Below are 17,146 nucleotides of genomic sequence, written 5' to 3'. Positions count from 1 at the left end.
ACTCAGATCCTTAGGGTGTGTCCCCCATGACCAAAAGCCTGTAGATGCAGAGTGCAGCACTTGCAGACCTGAGGCTTATCCCTGCCTTCATCATCTTTGCTATTTGTTCTTTCATATTAAACAACTACTTCCTAAATAGTTCCCACTATTTTACTAGAAATTGTCAGTAGTATTTTCCAACCAAAGGGCAACCCAAGGAAAGGTGTGTCAATGAAGCACTGTGAAGTTCGGAGGTGATCATTTATTTGCAGCTTCAGTTGCTGTGCTTCACAGGTATTCTCCTGAAGAGAAAAAAACTTCCCTTTTGAGAGCTTACTTATGAACATTGGCTCTTCTGGTGAAAGAGAAGTAGTAAATGTGTCTGTACCCCTACACTGAGAGCAGACTGCTGGCAAATGCGTGTGCGTATTCAGAATTCACTCCCTCATGGCATTTATTTATATAGAATTTGTTGTTTTATTACTGCCTCCGTTTTGAAGACTTCTGTATCAAAACCTACATGCATTATAGAATTTTATGATAGTCTATGTAAGGCAAAGCTTGCTTTGGTGAAAAATTAGGTACAGTTTGGTATTTGCATAAGTAAGAGTTTAGAAATCAAAAGCGTTTTGATGAATCTAATTTCATATCTGAATTTGATCAAGTATGTGAAAATACCTGGCTTTAACTCAGCTCTAGATCTAGGTAGAATTCCAAAATACAGTCATATTTCTCTTTTAAATTACTATTTCTGCATTTTTACTATGTTCTATCTACCATTTCAAAAAATGTCAGTTACATTTCTCTAAATTCATGAGGTTCCAGATTCATAACCTCTTAGGACTTTAAAGGAACATCTCAAATTGGTGCTACCTCTGTACTGGTAGAGATCTGTGTTTCTCTGTTCATTCTTTATTTAGTTCTTTTCTGCAACTGGAACGTAAACTTCAGTTTACAAATTTTTCTCCTTATAGTCTATACAAGGAAATTGAAGCCAATAACCTACTGAAGTAAAAAAAAAAAAAAAAAAAAAAAAGTATTTCAGGCTTATGCCTTTATTCTGTTCTCACTATCTTCACTCTAAGATTTCTTATCCAGTGTCTTGACACAGTTCTATGCTCTGCACAGTACTCTGCGTTGTACTGTGGTGCAGAAGCTCCTTGGTTTGTCACGCTTCCACAGACCTTTCCTGGAGGACATTCCCTAACATGTCTATGCTGTGCAAGCCCTGTTATTACTTCTGTTACAGGATATAACAAAGTTGACACACTTCAGCCTCTCCTTTCAGGAGGACAGAGTTCCATTCAAGAAGCAGCTTGTTTATCGTCTCAGTCTTTTCTGATAAAACCACCACTCAGACATGACACACATCTTTTCTGAACCAAACTCTAAAATTATAGTCTCTGAGTGATTTTATATTAAACATTTCACCACAATTCCTTCATTACCCTACAAATACGGGACAAACCCAATAAAATTATGAACTGATATTAAAATTAGGCTATAAAAAAAAAGAATTCAAGCTTTTTCAAGATCCTTTTAAGTCTCTGAAGCCCCCATTTTCTTTAGCAGGGTTTATGAATTCATTCAATTCTTGTCACTTTTAACTCTTAAACACTTCTAAACTGTTAACCTTGTAAACATCTTTTTTTTCTAAATATGCATTTAATTCAGTCTTTGAAAATAAACCTTGTTTTTGTCAAAACATACATTTGCAAAGTGTCCTTATAACATAGTTTGCATTCTTGGAGCCTGAGAATTTCTTGTCAGACATTCACATTTGCAGGTATACAACACAAGAAACCCACACCAGTAATCTCATACTCTGAGACTTGTGACTGGTTTCGTCACAAGAAATTCCTGTCAGGGAATGGGTTTTGTTAAGATTAAAAAACAGACCTGGAGCTGTATGTTCTTTTATCTGAGAGGGATTCCAGGTCTAACTATTGTAGGCAATAAATTTGGAAATTAGAAAGTGTGTCAGCTCTCAGGAGAGCTCTACTGAAGCATTTAATGCACAAGAGCTTTCTTCCCCTTGTTCTTCCAAAAGCAGATGTGGGTGAGCTTCTGAAGAACCGCTTGCATCTCATATGCCAGTGCTTTTCATGCCACTGCTCCCTTTTGATTCCATGCTTGTTTCCACCGTAGCCCCTTAGTCCCCCTGTTCTTCCCATCTTGTCCTCCCCTCTGTATCTCTTTGCTGATTCTTACTTTTTGTGGCTGTTTTTCTTCCCTGTCACAGTTTTTCCCTGTGACAGTGAAGCCACTGCCTGATTCTATCATGCTAAATTTCCCTGGGCTAAGCTGGGATTTTCTGTGTCTGTACTTGACAACTGATGTTGACAGGTCCCCTGAGTCACTGCTGAACCACAACCAAGCACCAGCACTTCTTTATTGAAGGGGATTGCCCAACCTTTGTAGAGGAGGTCCATAGCTTTGGGATGCTCCTTGCTATGCAAATGATCCATTAATCTGTTACGAAAAGTTATGAAAAAGGATGAAATAATTATTCCCTCTCCAGTCCAAGGAGAGAAGTGCTGAAGGATTTGATGATATCTCCCTGAAACACAGGCTGCAAGATGATCCACTCTGGGAGAGTGCAGAATTGTGGTACTTTTAGTCAGGGTGTACTTTTGTTTCACTATCACCCTTAGTTGATATGCTATGTGCCTTTTGTAACAGTGGGAGGTGGGAATGTGGTAGGCTAAGGCCGTGGTTTTCTTTTAGCACAAACCCTGAAAAGTTTCCTTGGCTGTAAGCTGGCAGAGGAATGGTTGGAAATGAAATTACTGATTTCTGTGGGCCTGAACTAAAAGTGATTACATTTGGAATTTCAGCTAGTATAGTATCCTTTCAATAGCATGAGACTGAAGGTAGCTAAAATTGGTGCTAAAGGTTTGTTACCTCTGTATGAACTGGGAAAGTAAATGAAGAGATCTCACAGCTTTTTCTCACTCTTATTTGTTTCTGTAGGAGTTATCTTCAAGCCATTTTAACAGCTTTATATTTTACCCTAACAAAATGTCTTCCAGCTCTTGCTTACCAAAATCACTTAACATCTCACTGCTACTGCTGTTGCTCTTCAGAGTGCACAGCTGTTGTAGTAAGAAACATAAGTCACTTGTATTCCCCACTCTGAGAGGCTGAGGATGCTGTTGCCTCCATATTCAGAGCTCGTGCCAGCAAGAGGAGCTAGAAGAAATCAGAGATGGAGCTCAAGCCGTGCACAGACGCTAAGCATTAACCTGTCAGGGAGGCTGGCTAGCTTTTTCCTGCCTGGTTAAAGCCAAACTTCAGTAACAATATCACAATAACTCAAAAGAGGTTAGATTGCAAGAAGATCTTTATTAGAGTAGATACAGCAAATCAGTCTGTGAAAGAATTAGAAATAATTGCAAAGCTAACCCAATTCGCAAATTAATCATCTAAATGGATGAATCTACCTAAACTTTGCGTGACCAAGATTTTTCTGTGCTTTAAGATAGTAATTTCCAGCAGTTTAGAATGACTCCTCTCTGTTTCAATTCCTGTGTTGTCTGTTTTTTCTCATTTTGAAGATGACATTTGGAGAACTTTCAGTACTATTTTCCATCTGCCAGCTTGTCTCTTTTGTCTACAATAATGTGGAGAGAAAGAACAGCAATTACTTCAGCATAACACACATGAGACCACTCTGCAATGGGTGCTGGGCTTAGTTTATGTCTTGTTGCTCATTCCCTTCTCAGAAGTTTCCTTCCTAGCATTGATTTGAATCATACATCACTTTTACAATGCAGCTGACCTTTAAAAGCTCTAGGCAAGTTTTACTTGCATGTTCATACAATTCCAGTGAGCTGGCCAAGCTTAAATGTCTTGTGTCCTTTCATCTGGGGGAATGATTAAGCATTTTGTGCTTTACTTAGCCTTTATTGTAGCATACTCTGAGATTTTTTTCTGATGTCTAGCATCTTGTAATGACTGAATTGTGTTAAATTCTAGCCAGAGTCGTCATTTGTTACCTACTAGATTTTTTTTCTGTGACACAAATCAGTGCAGCAGCCCAGTCTCTGGAATGGACACAACTACCATGTATGTGTATGTCTTTTTAGAAAATAAAACTTCTAAAGGGTTCCTGAAAGGGAAAGAATTCTTACCAGCAGTTCCAGAAAGGGAGCCAAACATCCTGTAAACAAAGAGAGAACAGTTGAAAAGGGAGGTAACACATCAAATGCCGCATGAGATGAGGATGTGTGAAAGCAAATCAGTCAATCAGGTACATTTTGTATATAGTCAGATAAGAGATGGTCATCTCCTTGCTCTCCCTCTCAGCTCAGGAGAGGGAATTGTAGGTAATATATTTTTAAACAACTGCAGTGGGAAAAGACAATTATGGAAAAGAAGGAACACAGGAAATCAAAACTTTTCAACTCCTACCTCATTTTTGTGTTCCAGGCTATGCGATATTTTCCTCCTTGAGGTTCTATGTGAAATGACAGATAGCTGTGCTCTCATGTGGGAGATCCACTCAAGGCTGTCTGAAAATAGCTAGTATGTCTGCCTTCTCCCCAGAATATTTTTTGCTACGCTAATTCCTATGACTCAAGAGCTATTTGACTGGTAAAAGGCAATTTATAGAAATTTGGTGTTAATCCTTATATTCTGTAAAACGTTACTACTTTCACTATGTTTGCTGAATGTGAAGCAGCTAACGATTAGGTACACTTTAATTGTCAGTTGCGTTTAATCTGCGGTACTGCTTGTCAGTTTGTCTTTTTGTTTAGAAACTTTGAGGTATTCACCTAATGTAAATGGGAAGTGTAACCTTTCTAGCTCCACCATGGTCCAGAAAAATTAGTTAAGAATTTTAGAACCCCAGGAGCATCTGGAGTTGTGTTTACTGTGGTGCCGTGGCAAATGAGCACCATGGCATAGCCAAATGTTATGAGGCTAAGGAAAAAGGATTTCTGCAGTGAGCAGAGTTACTTACTGGGACTCCTGGCCTTCCAGGAGTTGTCGGTACGTAGCGATCTCTTGTTCTAGTCGTGTCTTGATATCCATGAGGATCTTGTATTCGCTGTTCTGCCGCTCCATATCAGCTCGGAGCTCAGCCAGCTGCGCCTCAATGCTGCCAATCAGGCCCTGGATCTGCACCAGCTGGGCACTGTAACGCCCCTCCGTGTCTGCCAAGGTGCTTTCCAGCGCGGCTTTCTGAGGGCAGAGAGATTGGACGGGAAACCACAAAAAGGTTGCTGCCACATGCAGAACTCCTTGTATATAGGGGAACATGTACCCATTTCAGTGTGTGTGAGGGGGTCATGCAGTGTAAATTTTAACATACCATGCTGAGCTGGGACTGAAGTTCTATTTCCAGCCCTTGGAGGCTGCGTCTCAGGTCAGTGACTTCGGACTTGCTGCTCTGCAGTTGTTCAGTATTGACAGCTACTTCCCGGTTCAGCTCTTCAGTCTCAAACGGGGAAAAGATTACATGAGAAATATGAGGCTTCTAAGCAGAGGTTATAAGGCTTTCACAGCAGTTTTCTGTGTGTTTTTATAGTTATTTTGTTACTTTTATGGATTTCTTTGGTTAGTAATTGTATAGTATGGAGTTTTTTCTACCTTGTTGTGGAACCAGGCCTCAGCATCCTTCCTGTTCTTCTCAGCCATGTGTTCATACTGGTCTCTCATATCAGCCAGGATCTTGGACAGGTCAATACCTGGAGCAGAGTCCAGTTCAACATTGACTTGGCCAGTTACTTGCCCTGCTAGGACACTCATTTCCTATGTGGGCATGGCAGAAGACAAAAGAGAGCACAATCATAAACTGAAAACATTAGGAACCTTCTGTTCTTTCTTCAGGGTCTAAGGTCTGACTGACTCCCCTCAAATACTTGCAGCGATGTCTTTAGTTTCCCAGTCTACACAGAAATCTTTTCACTGTTGGAGAGCCCAGGGCAATCCTGAGGGGCTCCACATTTCCACATGCTGTTTTTCTAATTTCACTTTTCAACCTGTTTCTTGGGGTTTATTACCTCCTCATGGTTTTTCTTCAGGTAGGCCAGCTCCTCCTTTAAGTTTTCAATCTGCAGCTCCAGGTCTGTTCTAGCCAGGGTCAGCTCATCCAGGACCCTGCGCAGGCCATTGATGTCAGCCTCCACGCTCATGCGAAGAGCCTGCTCTGTTTCAAACCTTAAAAAAGCAAACCAAACTATTCAGGTTAGCTGATTAAGCCAGCCCACCATGAAACACATTATTTAGTATAAATGTATCTGGGTTTGTAGGATTTATGATGTAGCAAATGTTGTCCAGCATTAAACTTTTCTCCACATATTGTACATGATATAAAATATTCTGTGGTGCAGATGGTGCTTTCAGCAAATTGCGTACAGGGCTGAACTGCAACGACAGGATCAAACTAGTGTTTATACAGAGATTTTATAGGCATTCCTTTCTTATTTCACAGCCGCTGCCCTTTGGCTCAACAAAGATTTTTGCCTGCTCAAGAGATCTTTTTCCTTTCAGAAATTACTCACTTGGTTTTGAAGTCGTCAGCAGCCAGCCTGGCATTGTCAATCTGCAAGACAATCTTTGAGTTGTCAATAGTGGCATCAAGGATCTACAAACAATGAGAGTTCGTTACTGAGGCTGCAACAACTATGTTATCTTCTTTCTTGATCTGAAGATAGAAGAGTTAAGAATCTAGTTAATCTGTAGCTACACAAAATAAAAGTGTATTTTATTTGGTCTCAGTAGGAAAGTATCAATGATCTGTAGTGAAAAGTAGCACAGGTTTATCACAGTACCTTTGCCGTGATTGTCAGTTATGGATAGGTGCTCTTAGTCATGTCTGACGTGAAATGGCTCTTAGCTAGAAGTTGCACAGGGAGACAAAACTATGTTGTCTTAGAGGGCTTTGGTGAGCCAGGGTTTAGGTGATGCTGTAGGACTGAGGCAGGAAACCTGTTTCCTGGAGAGATGCAGAGGAAGCCAAGTCTGCAGACCCCTCCTGGCAGGATTGGTTCTCATTAGACATTTTCTTAACAGTGGGAAGTGATTAGAATGTCTGTATGGTTTTAAAATAAATGATGTGTTTGTGTTTCATAAACAATGTGGGTTCATATTGCACTTGTAGTCCTTGAACGTATTTCTGTTTCCTAGAATATCCAGGATAGTGTTTATTGATTCTTCTAATACATCATGAAAGCCTCTAAAAGAAATTTTGTTTATTTAGAAATAAGCCCTATTAATTCTTACCTAGAAAGCATGTCTTTTTTGCCTACCACTTTTAAAACTCATAAGGTCATCCACAAAACCAGCTGGAACATTTTCTCTCCCCTAACTAAAGGCAGTAAAAGACAGGAGGGAAAAGAATAATAAAATGATAAAATCTAACTGCCAGTTCTGCCTTTACCTGAGCTCAGTTTTTGAAATCAGTAGAGAATGTGAACGGGTTGAAGCAAGGAGAAAGTAAGCTGCGTGGGAGCGGTCATGAACTCTAAGCTGAACTGTGAAAACTAAACCTCAAGTTTTCTTTCATTTGTTTACATAGTTTAATCAGCTACTGCCTATGTTTTCCGGGGTGTGTATCATCTCAAAGTAATCTGTTATCAGGCACCCATGGGCTATTGGGGCAAATCCTGCATGTATGTATGGGATTGATTACTTCATGTATGCTACTTCCTTTTTCCATAAGCCAAATGTTTCAGCACTCTTATTTCAATTCCAAGCTTAAGTAAGTGAAATGTGAAAGAAAAATAAATGTATGTTGATGAAATCGTGAGCTGCTATCTTCACATTTGCAAAACTGTATTTAACCAATTTTTATTTTTACTGTTAAACCTGTGTGTATGTGCCTCTGAAGTTTGTCAAGCTATATGGCAGGTAACAGGCAGGTTGCTGTCATTGTTTGGCTTTCTTTATATTTATCAGTATATATATGGTCATACATATATTAACTGGTCATATATGTGTATATGACCAGTATATGTGTGTGTGTGTATCTATGCTTTATTGAAAGCAAACGCTATCAGAGAATTAAGTACTGAGGCATCTCAGACTGACTGTTTTGTACATTCTCTTAGCTAACATTTAAAAACATAGAAAATTCCATACTGATAACTTTCTTTATCTACCCCACCCAATCATTGCATATTCCTTTCATCCTCAGTTCCATAAACTGCAATGCTTTCTGGGTGTTTTCCTAGTGAAGTTTTTCTCTTTGGGTTTTTCTGCTTCCTTCCTAAGTGGAAATATATAAGACGTTTTTAAATAAGTATGAACACGTACCTGGTCTCGAAGGTCTTCTATAGTTTTGTAATAAGAACTGTAGTCCCGAGCTGGGCCTGGTCCTTGTTTTTGGTACCAGTCTCGGATTTTAGTTTCCAGATCAGAGTTTGCCTCTTCCAGTGCACGCACTTTCTCCAGGTAAGATGCGAGGCGTTCATTCAGGCTTTGCATAGTTGCCTTTTCATTTCCTGAGAGGAGGCCATCACCGCTACCCAAACCACCACCATAACCACCACTAAAGCTGCTGCTAAAACTACTTCCATATCCACCACCCAGGCCACTTCCTGGGCTAGAAGAGACAAATCTAGCAGAAGAGACTGACACACCCCTGCCACCAGATCCCCCATGGATGCTCGGAGCCCTATAGTAACCTCCACCGAAACGGAGGGAGGAGCCACTAGGTCCCCCTGCCACTGAAGAGGTAACTTGCCTGAAGCTGTAAGTAGCCATGATAAGAAATACCAAGGACCTAACCCAAGCTGCAGCACGCACAGTCTGTGATCCTGAGGCAGGAGTGTGTGCTCTGTTCCCCCACCCCACCTCTTTTATGCCTGTGACAATGGGAGTTGTCTCCAGAATGTGTTATCTGAGACCCGTGGAATTCATCAGCCTTAAGCCTTCTGCCAGCACAGCAATTCCTCTTATTGGTCAGTTGCTGATGATGTGGGCTGTTTCTTTCCCAAATAGCTTCACGCAAGGGAGCTGATTCCCTCCCCCTGACTGTTTCCTCTTGAAGCAAAAGGTGGGATTCAGAGGAGGCGTCACCCTGCTGTGGGGAGCATTGATAAATCTAGTTATACTTTACCTATATGGAAACAAAAGGACTGGGCGCACACAGCCCTGCTGCAGCCAACGCTGCGTCCATAAGGAAGTCACGATTACTCTCTCCATGTAGTCTCAGGAAAGAGTTTTAATACAGAGTGAGTAAGTTAGTAATTGGTAGACTGATAACAGAGCTTGAAAGGAACCCAAATGGTGAACAATATGTGTGGGTCTTGACAAAACAAGTTCCCACCCTCTGTGCTCCTTATTTCCCTTGAGAAAGATTCTTTCAGCAGTAATATTTTCACTGTTCCTTCTTTGCTCTCAGTTCCTTTTGGGATGACAGGAGAAGAGAGAGTCTGACAGAGAACGTGCCTTGTCTGAAAGAGTCTTGTTTTCTACAGAAATAAGAATCCTTTTCAAGGAACCGTAGCTGTATTTGTAGTGCAGATAAGCCTTAAACTTCCTTGAGTACCTGATGGAGTGAGCAGCAACAGAAACGAGTGCCTGATTATACATTTAGTCCTTTCATTGCTACTGAGAGAGAGAAATTAACAGAAGAGTCATAATCACTTAATCTTTGGTCTTTGAGATGCAGGAAAATGTTATTTCTAAAATGTTCAAGTCCTCTGGTACCCAAGATGAATTCTCAAAGGCAATGTTGCTTTTGTTACTGCAAGCTCCTCCATGAGCATCCCTAACACACAAGTGGATACTCACATCTTTTCTTCCATTTTCTTACTTTCACTTGCCACCCCTTGCTCCCTCCAAATCTCTGGGACTCCCCAGGAGAACTGCTTTAAAGTTTCCTTAAGGAAAGAGGGAGTAAGCTGGCCTACCAGCATTTGCAGCTTTCAGGGAGCAACCAGACCTGGGTGGAAATTCTGCCACCTACAACTGCTTCCACCAAACAGAACCTTTGGAGGACAAGATGCATGCTGTGATGTTTCAATGAGAAACCCACTGAATACCAAAATAAAGAATTAAAGATAAGCCAAATGAAATGCACACTCTGTGTGATGGCCTGTCTAGTCTTTCTATAGCCATGAAAAACTGCATCAGGTATTTTAGACCACACATTAGTGCTGTACTCACTTTGTACAGAGAAAAATGTCAGACTGCAGGGCAAATATAGGGAGGGTAAAGGAACAAATATACAGTCTGGAAGCTGGCCAAGGCACCTGTATCAACAGCCCCATTGGCCTGTATCTAATTCTGAGGCTGCATCAGAAAGAGGAATTCTGCAGTGACTCAGGTACAAGATATATCACTTGAGATATACAATGGACGTACCACACTTCGTCTGACTGCGATGCTGTAGCTGAGGGACATCACAGCTGAGTTCTTTTCTTTCTGTAGAGACTGCCGCATTCACGCAACTCTCCCAACTTGAACAGTAAAACTGTGCAGCGTTTCCTGAGAGGTACAGAGAACACCTCTGTCTGCCAGAGACATGCTGGTCATTCCTTCTGTAGGTCTGAATGTCCTGTACAGCCCTGAGTATGAAAAACCTGCCGGGCAGGTAACTGTTCCAAGTCCTGTGAATAAGTGAAATAATAGTATCAGAAAGTTACAGTCTGCCTCCAGACAAAAAGAAAGCTACAGAAGAACAATTATTTTATCGTTTAATATTTAAGTCCATAGTTAGAGCATAAAGAATGTAAGTCCATGTGCTTTTCTTTACTGAGCAGAAATGCAAGAAGCTTAAAGGAGAACAATTACCAGTGTACTCTAATTTGTCTCCTGCTGCAAGGAGAGAGGGACATCCTTCCCTCCAGCTACTCCTTCATCATTCCCTAGACTCTCATGTCAGCACCTCAAAGCAGTGTATTTTGGGGTTTTGCAAAATAAAACACACGTTTATGATGCTGCATAATATTTTATGATCCAGTTCATGAAAATTGGGGTCTGGAAGGCTTCTGCATTCCCTCTGAAACCCCTTGAGTCAAAGCAACAATCATCATATATTATACTGTTAGAATATTGATCATATACTACAAGCAGGTTAGGTTTGCTTCAACATATGGGGAGCAATTTCCCCAAGAATGACATTCAATTCTTCATGGCAGTTTGGAAGTACATCTGAAAGTGTCAAGAGAGGAAAAGCTTGGGAGACACTGTCAAATGGAGTTACTGTTAAATCTTATTTAAATATATCCATAAGTGTCTAGTGTCAAACCAGTCCCAAATGCATCATTTTTACTAAAACTGTATTCTAAGTTTCCAGAAAGGTTTTGTTTTTCTTTTAACTTTCCACCTCTCTTTTATCTCAATGGCTGCATGTTTGTCTTTGTGGGGACTCCCTTAAGGTGATAACATGTACTTAAATGCTTGGAAAAGCTTTTAGTATGGCAAAGTATTTGCTCAAGAAAGAAGGTGCTTTTATCATTCTGCATAGGTCTTTTTTCCTCCCATGACAATAAACATAATTTATTGTAGGGTCAGCCTTTCCCTGAAGGAAACATAAGGAAACTTCAAAGAAAGGAATTTCCTTTATCTGCAGCTTATCTGAGGGTAAGGGAGACACATTTATTGAAGTGGAGTCATCCAGCAGACTGGTGGAAACAGTCCACGCCCAAGCTCCTGGCTGAGACCTGGTTCTGCTTTACCTTTATCTACTCTGCTTTACTAGTCACTACTGCTTCATAAAATTCTTCATATTGTCTCAGGGTATTTTTATTAATTGTCCTATGAAGCATTTTTTATTGCCCTTGAGTTACACTGGCATATACTTCACTCTTCTAACACCCTGCTAAATTCGGTTTTAGGGCTTGCTAACACAGTTACAATCAAAGGAACTCTGTGAACATTTTAACCTACTTTATTGGTACCTGTGATTCCATGGATGCTTCTGTGGATAAATGACAAAGTCAGGTTATTATTCTGAATTTACCTTACAAATCTTTAAGTGTTTGTCCCTTCTGATAATTTCCTTTCTACCTCTGCTTCCATCAGGTAAAATGTGCTTCTTGACTCTTGTATGCACATTTCCATCTTCATCTCTTCTTTTGCTCATCAAAACTTTGGCAGCCCCACCCTAGTGACCATGTTGTATGCCCTCTTAAAATCAAAGCTTTGTATATTTTTCTCTCCTGTTGAAGATCATAGGCATGAAATGTTTGCATCTCTTTAACTCAAACACAAAATTTTCTCTTTTTTCTTTAAACTTCCTTGTGGGAAAAACCAGTGACAACAAGAACTGATTTGCAGCTGGTACTAACATAACTGTGTTGAATGTCTGCCTAAGATACAACTCTTAGCTTTCTTGCTTTTATATCCCATCATTACTCTTTTTTTTCTTGTTTTTAATTCTCACAAACCTTGCATTGCCATATATTCACTGAACGTGCCAACAAAGACAAGAATGTTTATGTGCTGAAAAGGCAGGTCCTAGCACATGCATGCACAGCTGTTAACAGTTTAAAAAGAGGGTTGGTAGGAGCAGAGAGGAGCACTGTTAACTTTCTCAAAATTACTATTTTTGCAAAGTGGAGGGAATGTGATTTGGGGAAGAGAAATACATGTGGGTGCCCTGGTTTCTGCACTGAAAGAGATGAGAAATAAGATCATGTAAAGGTTCAGTTTCAAAAGAAATTATGAGAGTAAGATGCAGACAACTCATTGTTGTCCAGGGGTCTAGTTCTTTCATGGCAGAAAAGAAACGATGGTTCAGTGATCTGAGCTGAACTTGAAAGATATGGATTTCTTTTCAGCAACAGGCTAACAGGCTTCTTCAGTGAGATTGGGACGTTAATCTAATTTCTCAGTGTTTGCCATTTATATAATATTTGAATAGATTAATATGAGAAAAATACATAAAAGATCGTGAACTGAAACACTTAAATAACCAGGAGCAATGCCAATACTTGGCAAACACTTGAAACTGGAGGTGGTGCATACTTTTGGAAATACCTCATTATTGTCTCTGTTTCCTAGGGAAACATAGCTTTAAACTTTTGACTTCTCGATAATTCCAGAACTATAATGATAATGCAAATCAGGGAGTAAAGTACCTGAGATAGGAAAATAAAATAGATTTTCTTACAGCAGCATTTAAAAGTTGTGAAGAAAGGAGCAGTTGGACACCAAGCCCTGACGAGTGAAAGACAAGTCACTGATTAGATATTTTTACACTTCCTGTAACCTGTTATCTGGTTAGTAAATCTCAGCAAGGTATGATGGGGCTGGAAACTATTATTAAGACTCAGACATCTAACTGATGAGAGGATGTGTTCCAAAAGTCAGGTTTCTGCAGGCAGCAGTAATAAGAAACTTCGAAGCCACTGCCAAAACCAAATAGACTAAACCTGTCCCAGGCTTCAGAGGAAGCAAGTACGTTTTGAACGCTTGCCATGTCAGCTGCAGCTCTGCAATGATTCCCACTGAAGGAGGAGGCCTGGAGCTGTTTGGAGGGCATTTTCCCATACGCCACTTGGAAAATTCCTACTAAAAAAAATTTCCCAGATATTTGGTAGAAACACAGAGTAGATGGATCTCCTAGCACAGAAGAGAGATGGGCTATTTCATTCTGTTCTTACCTGTAAAACATTTGGAGATCATACATGTATTTGTATTATGTATATTTATGTGGTCATATATTTGTATTTATAGAGCTATAATATATATACAGAATATTTTATATATATAGAAATATATATATTATATTTATTTTGCTGATTTTTTAAGAATATATCCTGATCATAGTGACATGCCATGACTTCCAGTAAGGGGTGGAGATTTTACTGTGCAAACATTAAACACACCTTCTGGATCAAATTAGAAAACAAGGAGCTCTCTTTGTACCAGGCTAATAAGTCCCATCAACTGGATTTGGGCTTTCCTGGTCCCACAGGTGGCTTCATACTGGTTTTAGCTTGAGATAAATCCTCAAAGTCTCCAGATCTCTCTTATCCTCAGTGAGAAAATCAAACTCTGTATTGCTCTACAAGGGCAAGTCCCGTAGCCACTAGTTGGAAGAGCTACTGCTAGGGAGATGTTTTTAAAGCAGCTTGTTCTCATAGCAACTATCAGCTTGTGGGAAAACACGTTCTGCAGCCCTGGGTTTGTCTCCCCAGAATGACTGCACGTCTTAGGGAGAGGAAAGGGTATTTCTAATTCCTCTTAAACAGTTTGCTCCATTTTCAAAAAGAAGTAGCTTATAGGCAAATTTTACAGCATTTGTGTGTATCAGGTAGGTTACCTTCATGGACAGTCCTGGCCATTAGCTGTAGCCGAGCACCAGGGATTTCCACCAGCCTCTGATGCTTGTGTTCAGCTTTAAGTCTTCTTTTAATTAAACAGTAAGGTCTGCACCGATTGTCTAGGTATTTTGGGCAGCCCACTACCACCAAATCAAGCTGACTGAAGTACTTCCTGATTGCATTTTCAGTCTTTTCTAATGGTTTTGGCTTTAATAATTAATAAAAACTGTAAGATTCTGGTGACATGATTTTTAACAGCACTTCCAACAGAAAGGAATTGTCAGCATTTGTTTAAAATCTTCATGTGCGTGTAATCTCTATGAACTTTTTAGTACTGCCATAATTTTTGACAGTCTGACATCGGGTTTTAGGAAAGAACTGAACTAAGATTAGAAATGTTGTAAGAAAATCTTGATTAATAAGGCCGTAAATGCCTTTGATCCACAGTCACACTCCTGCTGCCAGGGCTGGTTAAGCATGGGAATGCATGCCAATGGAAAGGTGTTCCCTGCAGCCAGGCTTTGCAATGCATCTCTGAGCGTGGGCTCCTAAATAGTGGGTTATTAGGAGTAATTGCAGTGTGCATAAACTTCTCTTTAGGCAGTACTAAAGAAGTTGATGAAAGTCAGCTACAGTGCGCCTGAAATTGCACGTTCACTGTTACCAACCATGAGAGAGCATTTGCCCTTAACATCTGTCATAGTGTGAGAATATTTAAAGACATTCAGAAATTTGTTGGGATCACCCCTCCAAAATGTTATGTAGTACATGAAACAACAGAAATATATTATTTGGAATACAGAAAGAATGGATTTTCCTACAAGAATTTTTGTACTTGCTTAATTTGACTGCTATGATTTTTCATTATTATGGTAGGCTGGTAAATGTGCAAAATATCATAGAAGTCGCTTCCTTTCATCTGATTTTTTATCAGAGGCACAGTGAATCACATATTTTCTTTTTTCATTACTTGAGACAATGGTGGGGGCCAAGAGGGACGTCTACCTTGCAAAAGGCAGACTGAAGCAGAGGGGCCTGGCTGGGCTGGCTGCAGGCGCTGCCTCAGTGATACCATTTCCCTGTAGCCAAGAGTGCAGGAGACTGGAAGGAGCATGCACAAAGCTGCAAGACTTAGAAGCAATGGGCTGTTGTACCTGTCCCTTCCTACCTGACAGCTGTCTTCGGAAATGAAAACATTTGCTGCCGGTCTAGATCCTGTAGGTAGATGATAGTCCTGATCCAGCATGAAGCCAATCAGAGAATTGAGTCCACAAATTTCTGGCTCTTGTTTTGGTTTCTTTTTTCCCCAGCTATTTCCCCCTCCCATCTTTATCTAACCGCCTGAAAATGTTAACTTATGCAAGTGGAGATGATTCATTTCCAGAACTAAGGAACTCAAACACACCCAAAGATTACAATGCACAATGCCTTTGGTTGTCTTTGAAAGCAGTAACAGTGCACCACGTCGGTATCGCTGCAGTCCCCCCTACAGGCCTGTTTTTTAAGCACAGCACCATTTAATTGAACCTTGTTCTTAATAAAATCCTTCTCTTCACTTTGTAATACCAGACTCCCTGTCTGTCTGTGGCAGCCACTGTTGCTACTAAATGAGTTGACAACAGAGACAAAACAACTTCAATGCTAATTAAATGCATACAAGAACAATCCAGGAGGTTTTGACTCAATCTGAATTTTCTGATTTCATATGGAATTACCTCAAAACTTTCAGGAAGAATGACGTGAAACCATTACATCCTCTCTTTCTCTTCCCTGTCCTTCGTAATGAATTAATTTCTAACCTTTTTACTGTCTGTCTATTAACTTGGTTTATTACCCTCTCTGGTATCACCATGTTACCCCTGTGAAAAATGTATTGATTTTATTATTATTTAGGCTGTTCTTTCCTTGGCCTAACTGTTTCCCAGGTCTGAGGCTTGGATTTATTTTTAAGAGTATATTGAACAGTCTCTGTCACAAATCCTATTATATATTTTCTGAATTTGCCACTAGAGGATGCTGTGTGATCCGACACACTGCACAGACTGGCGCTGCATTGTCAGCTTCCAAGAAAGCCTGGCCCTTGTACCAAAGGTGGGACGTGTTTCTGTGTGTGGTTAGCCAAAGGAACAGAGCTGTACCGAGCCACGAAAGGGCAGAGTACAATATTCCCTTGTATCGACACTGCAAATGTAGACTGATTTCAGCTCACCCCATCTTGTTTTGATGGGCTTTGATGTTACGATGGACAAATTATGCTCTGGTAAGTCCTGCCTAATAACTCCATCTGGCAAAGTCAAAGGAAAGCCCAGGGTGGATGTGCTCAGCTCAGCTCAGCGGTGGATGCACCCTCGGTTCATCACCCTTACAATGCTCTGCAGGCACTGAGGGAAGCATACCCAGCATGGAGGTTTCTCCCCGTTCCCACTTGAGAGGGACAGCAGAAGGGAAGCAGGAGACTCAGTACTGTTCCTGACAGACAGCCTAGAACACAGCTGGCTTCTTTCTGGGATCAGAAACATTCTATTTGAACTGTGCTCAAATAAAGTATTTCACCCTAAAGTCCATTATAGGTGGGTAATGCTGAGATTTAGACTTTATTTTTTGAGGTAGTCAACACTGGTTGATATGAGGAGCGGAGCATAAGGCAGAACATGAGTCCCTGTTAGCTTGTAGGGGAGCATGAGAGTCCTGTTGTGACTAAAGGGAGAGGTATTTTTGCTTTGATGTTACAAATCTTTGTTTTCTAGGGAAATAATTTCTCTGACTCATCTCTTTTTCTGCTCTGCTGGGAATTTGGCTTTGGATTGTAACACATAGACAGTTTGGTGCCTTTTTAAATAATACACTGTTATCCAAAAAAAGATATTTTACCTGACCTGTATCTGTTTGCAAGCTAAAGTGCAAATACAAAGCTATTTGATAGAATAAAAAATGTTAGTGAT

The 17,146-nt window shown here is 40.4% G+C and overlaps 1 protein-coding gene across 1 annotated transcript; it reads right to left on the bottom strand.

Annotated features, from left to right (window-relative positions):
- Positions 1 to 3,304: 3,304 nt before the first annotated feature.
- On the bottom strand, positions 3,305 to 8,832 carry LOC119158955 (keratin, type I cytoskeletal 19). The gene is made up of 8 exons (XM_037411444.1): positions 8,242 to 8,832; positions 6,489 to 6,571; positions 5,988 to 6,144; positions 5,575 to 5,736; positions 5,297 to 5,422; positions 4,946 to 5,166; positions 4,113 to 4,141; positions 3,305 to 3,592 (listed from the first exon to the last, which is right to left on the bottom strand). Exons 1-8 carry the CDS (start codon positions 8,689 to 8,691, stop codon positions 3,561 to 3,563), a joined length of 1,260 nt encoding a protein of 419 aa, XP_037267341.1. The 5' UTR covers positions 8,692 to 8,832; the 3' UTR covers positions 3,305 to 3,560.
- Positions 8,833 to 17,146: the final 8,314 nt, after the last annotated feature.

This window comes from Falco rusticolus, chromosome 18 (genome assembly GCF_015220075.1).
Source record: "Falco rusticolus isolate bFalRus1 chromosome 18, bFalRus1.pri, whole genome shotgun sequence".
NCBI classification, from domain to species: Eukaryota; Metazoa; Chordata; class Aves; order Falconiformes; family Falconidae; genus Falco; species Falco rusticolus.
This window is presented reverse-complemented; position numbering and strand designations above follow the sequence as displayed.

What these genes read in the sequence shown, in the direction of transcription:
- LOC119158955 (XM_037411444.1), bottom strand. Translation starts at nt 8,691, where the DNA reads ATGGCTACTTACAGCTTCAGGCAAGTTACCTCTTCAGTGGCAGGGGGA. An exon ending in TGAAGAAAAACCATGAGGAG is followed by an intron (nt 5,737 to 5,987) that starts GTAATAAACCCC and finishes ATGCCCACATAG; the next exon opens with GAAATGAGTGTCCTAGCAGG. An exon ending in CTCCCTTTCTGGAACTGCTG is followed by an intron (nt 3,593 to 4,112) that starts GTAAGAATTCTT and finishes ACATTATTGTAG; the next exon opens with ACAAAAGAGACAAGCTGGCA.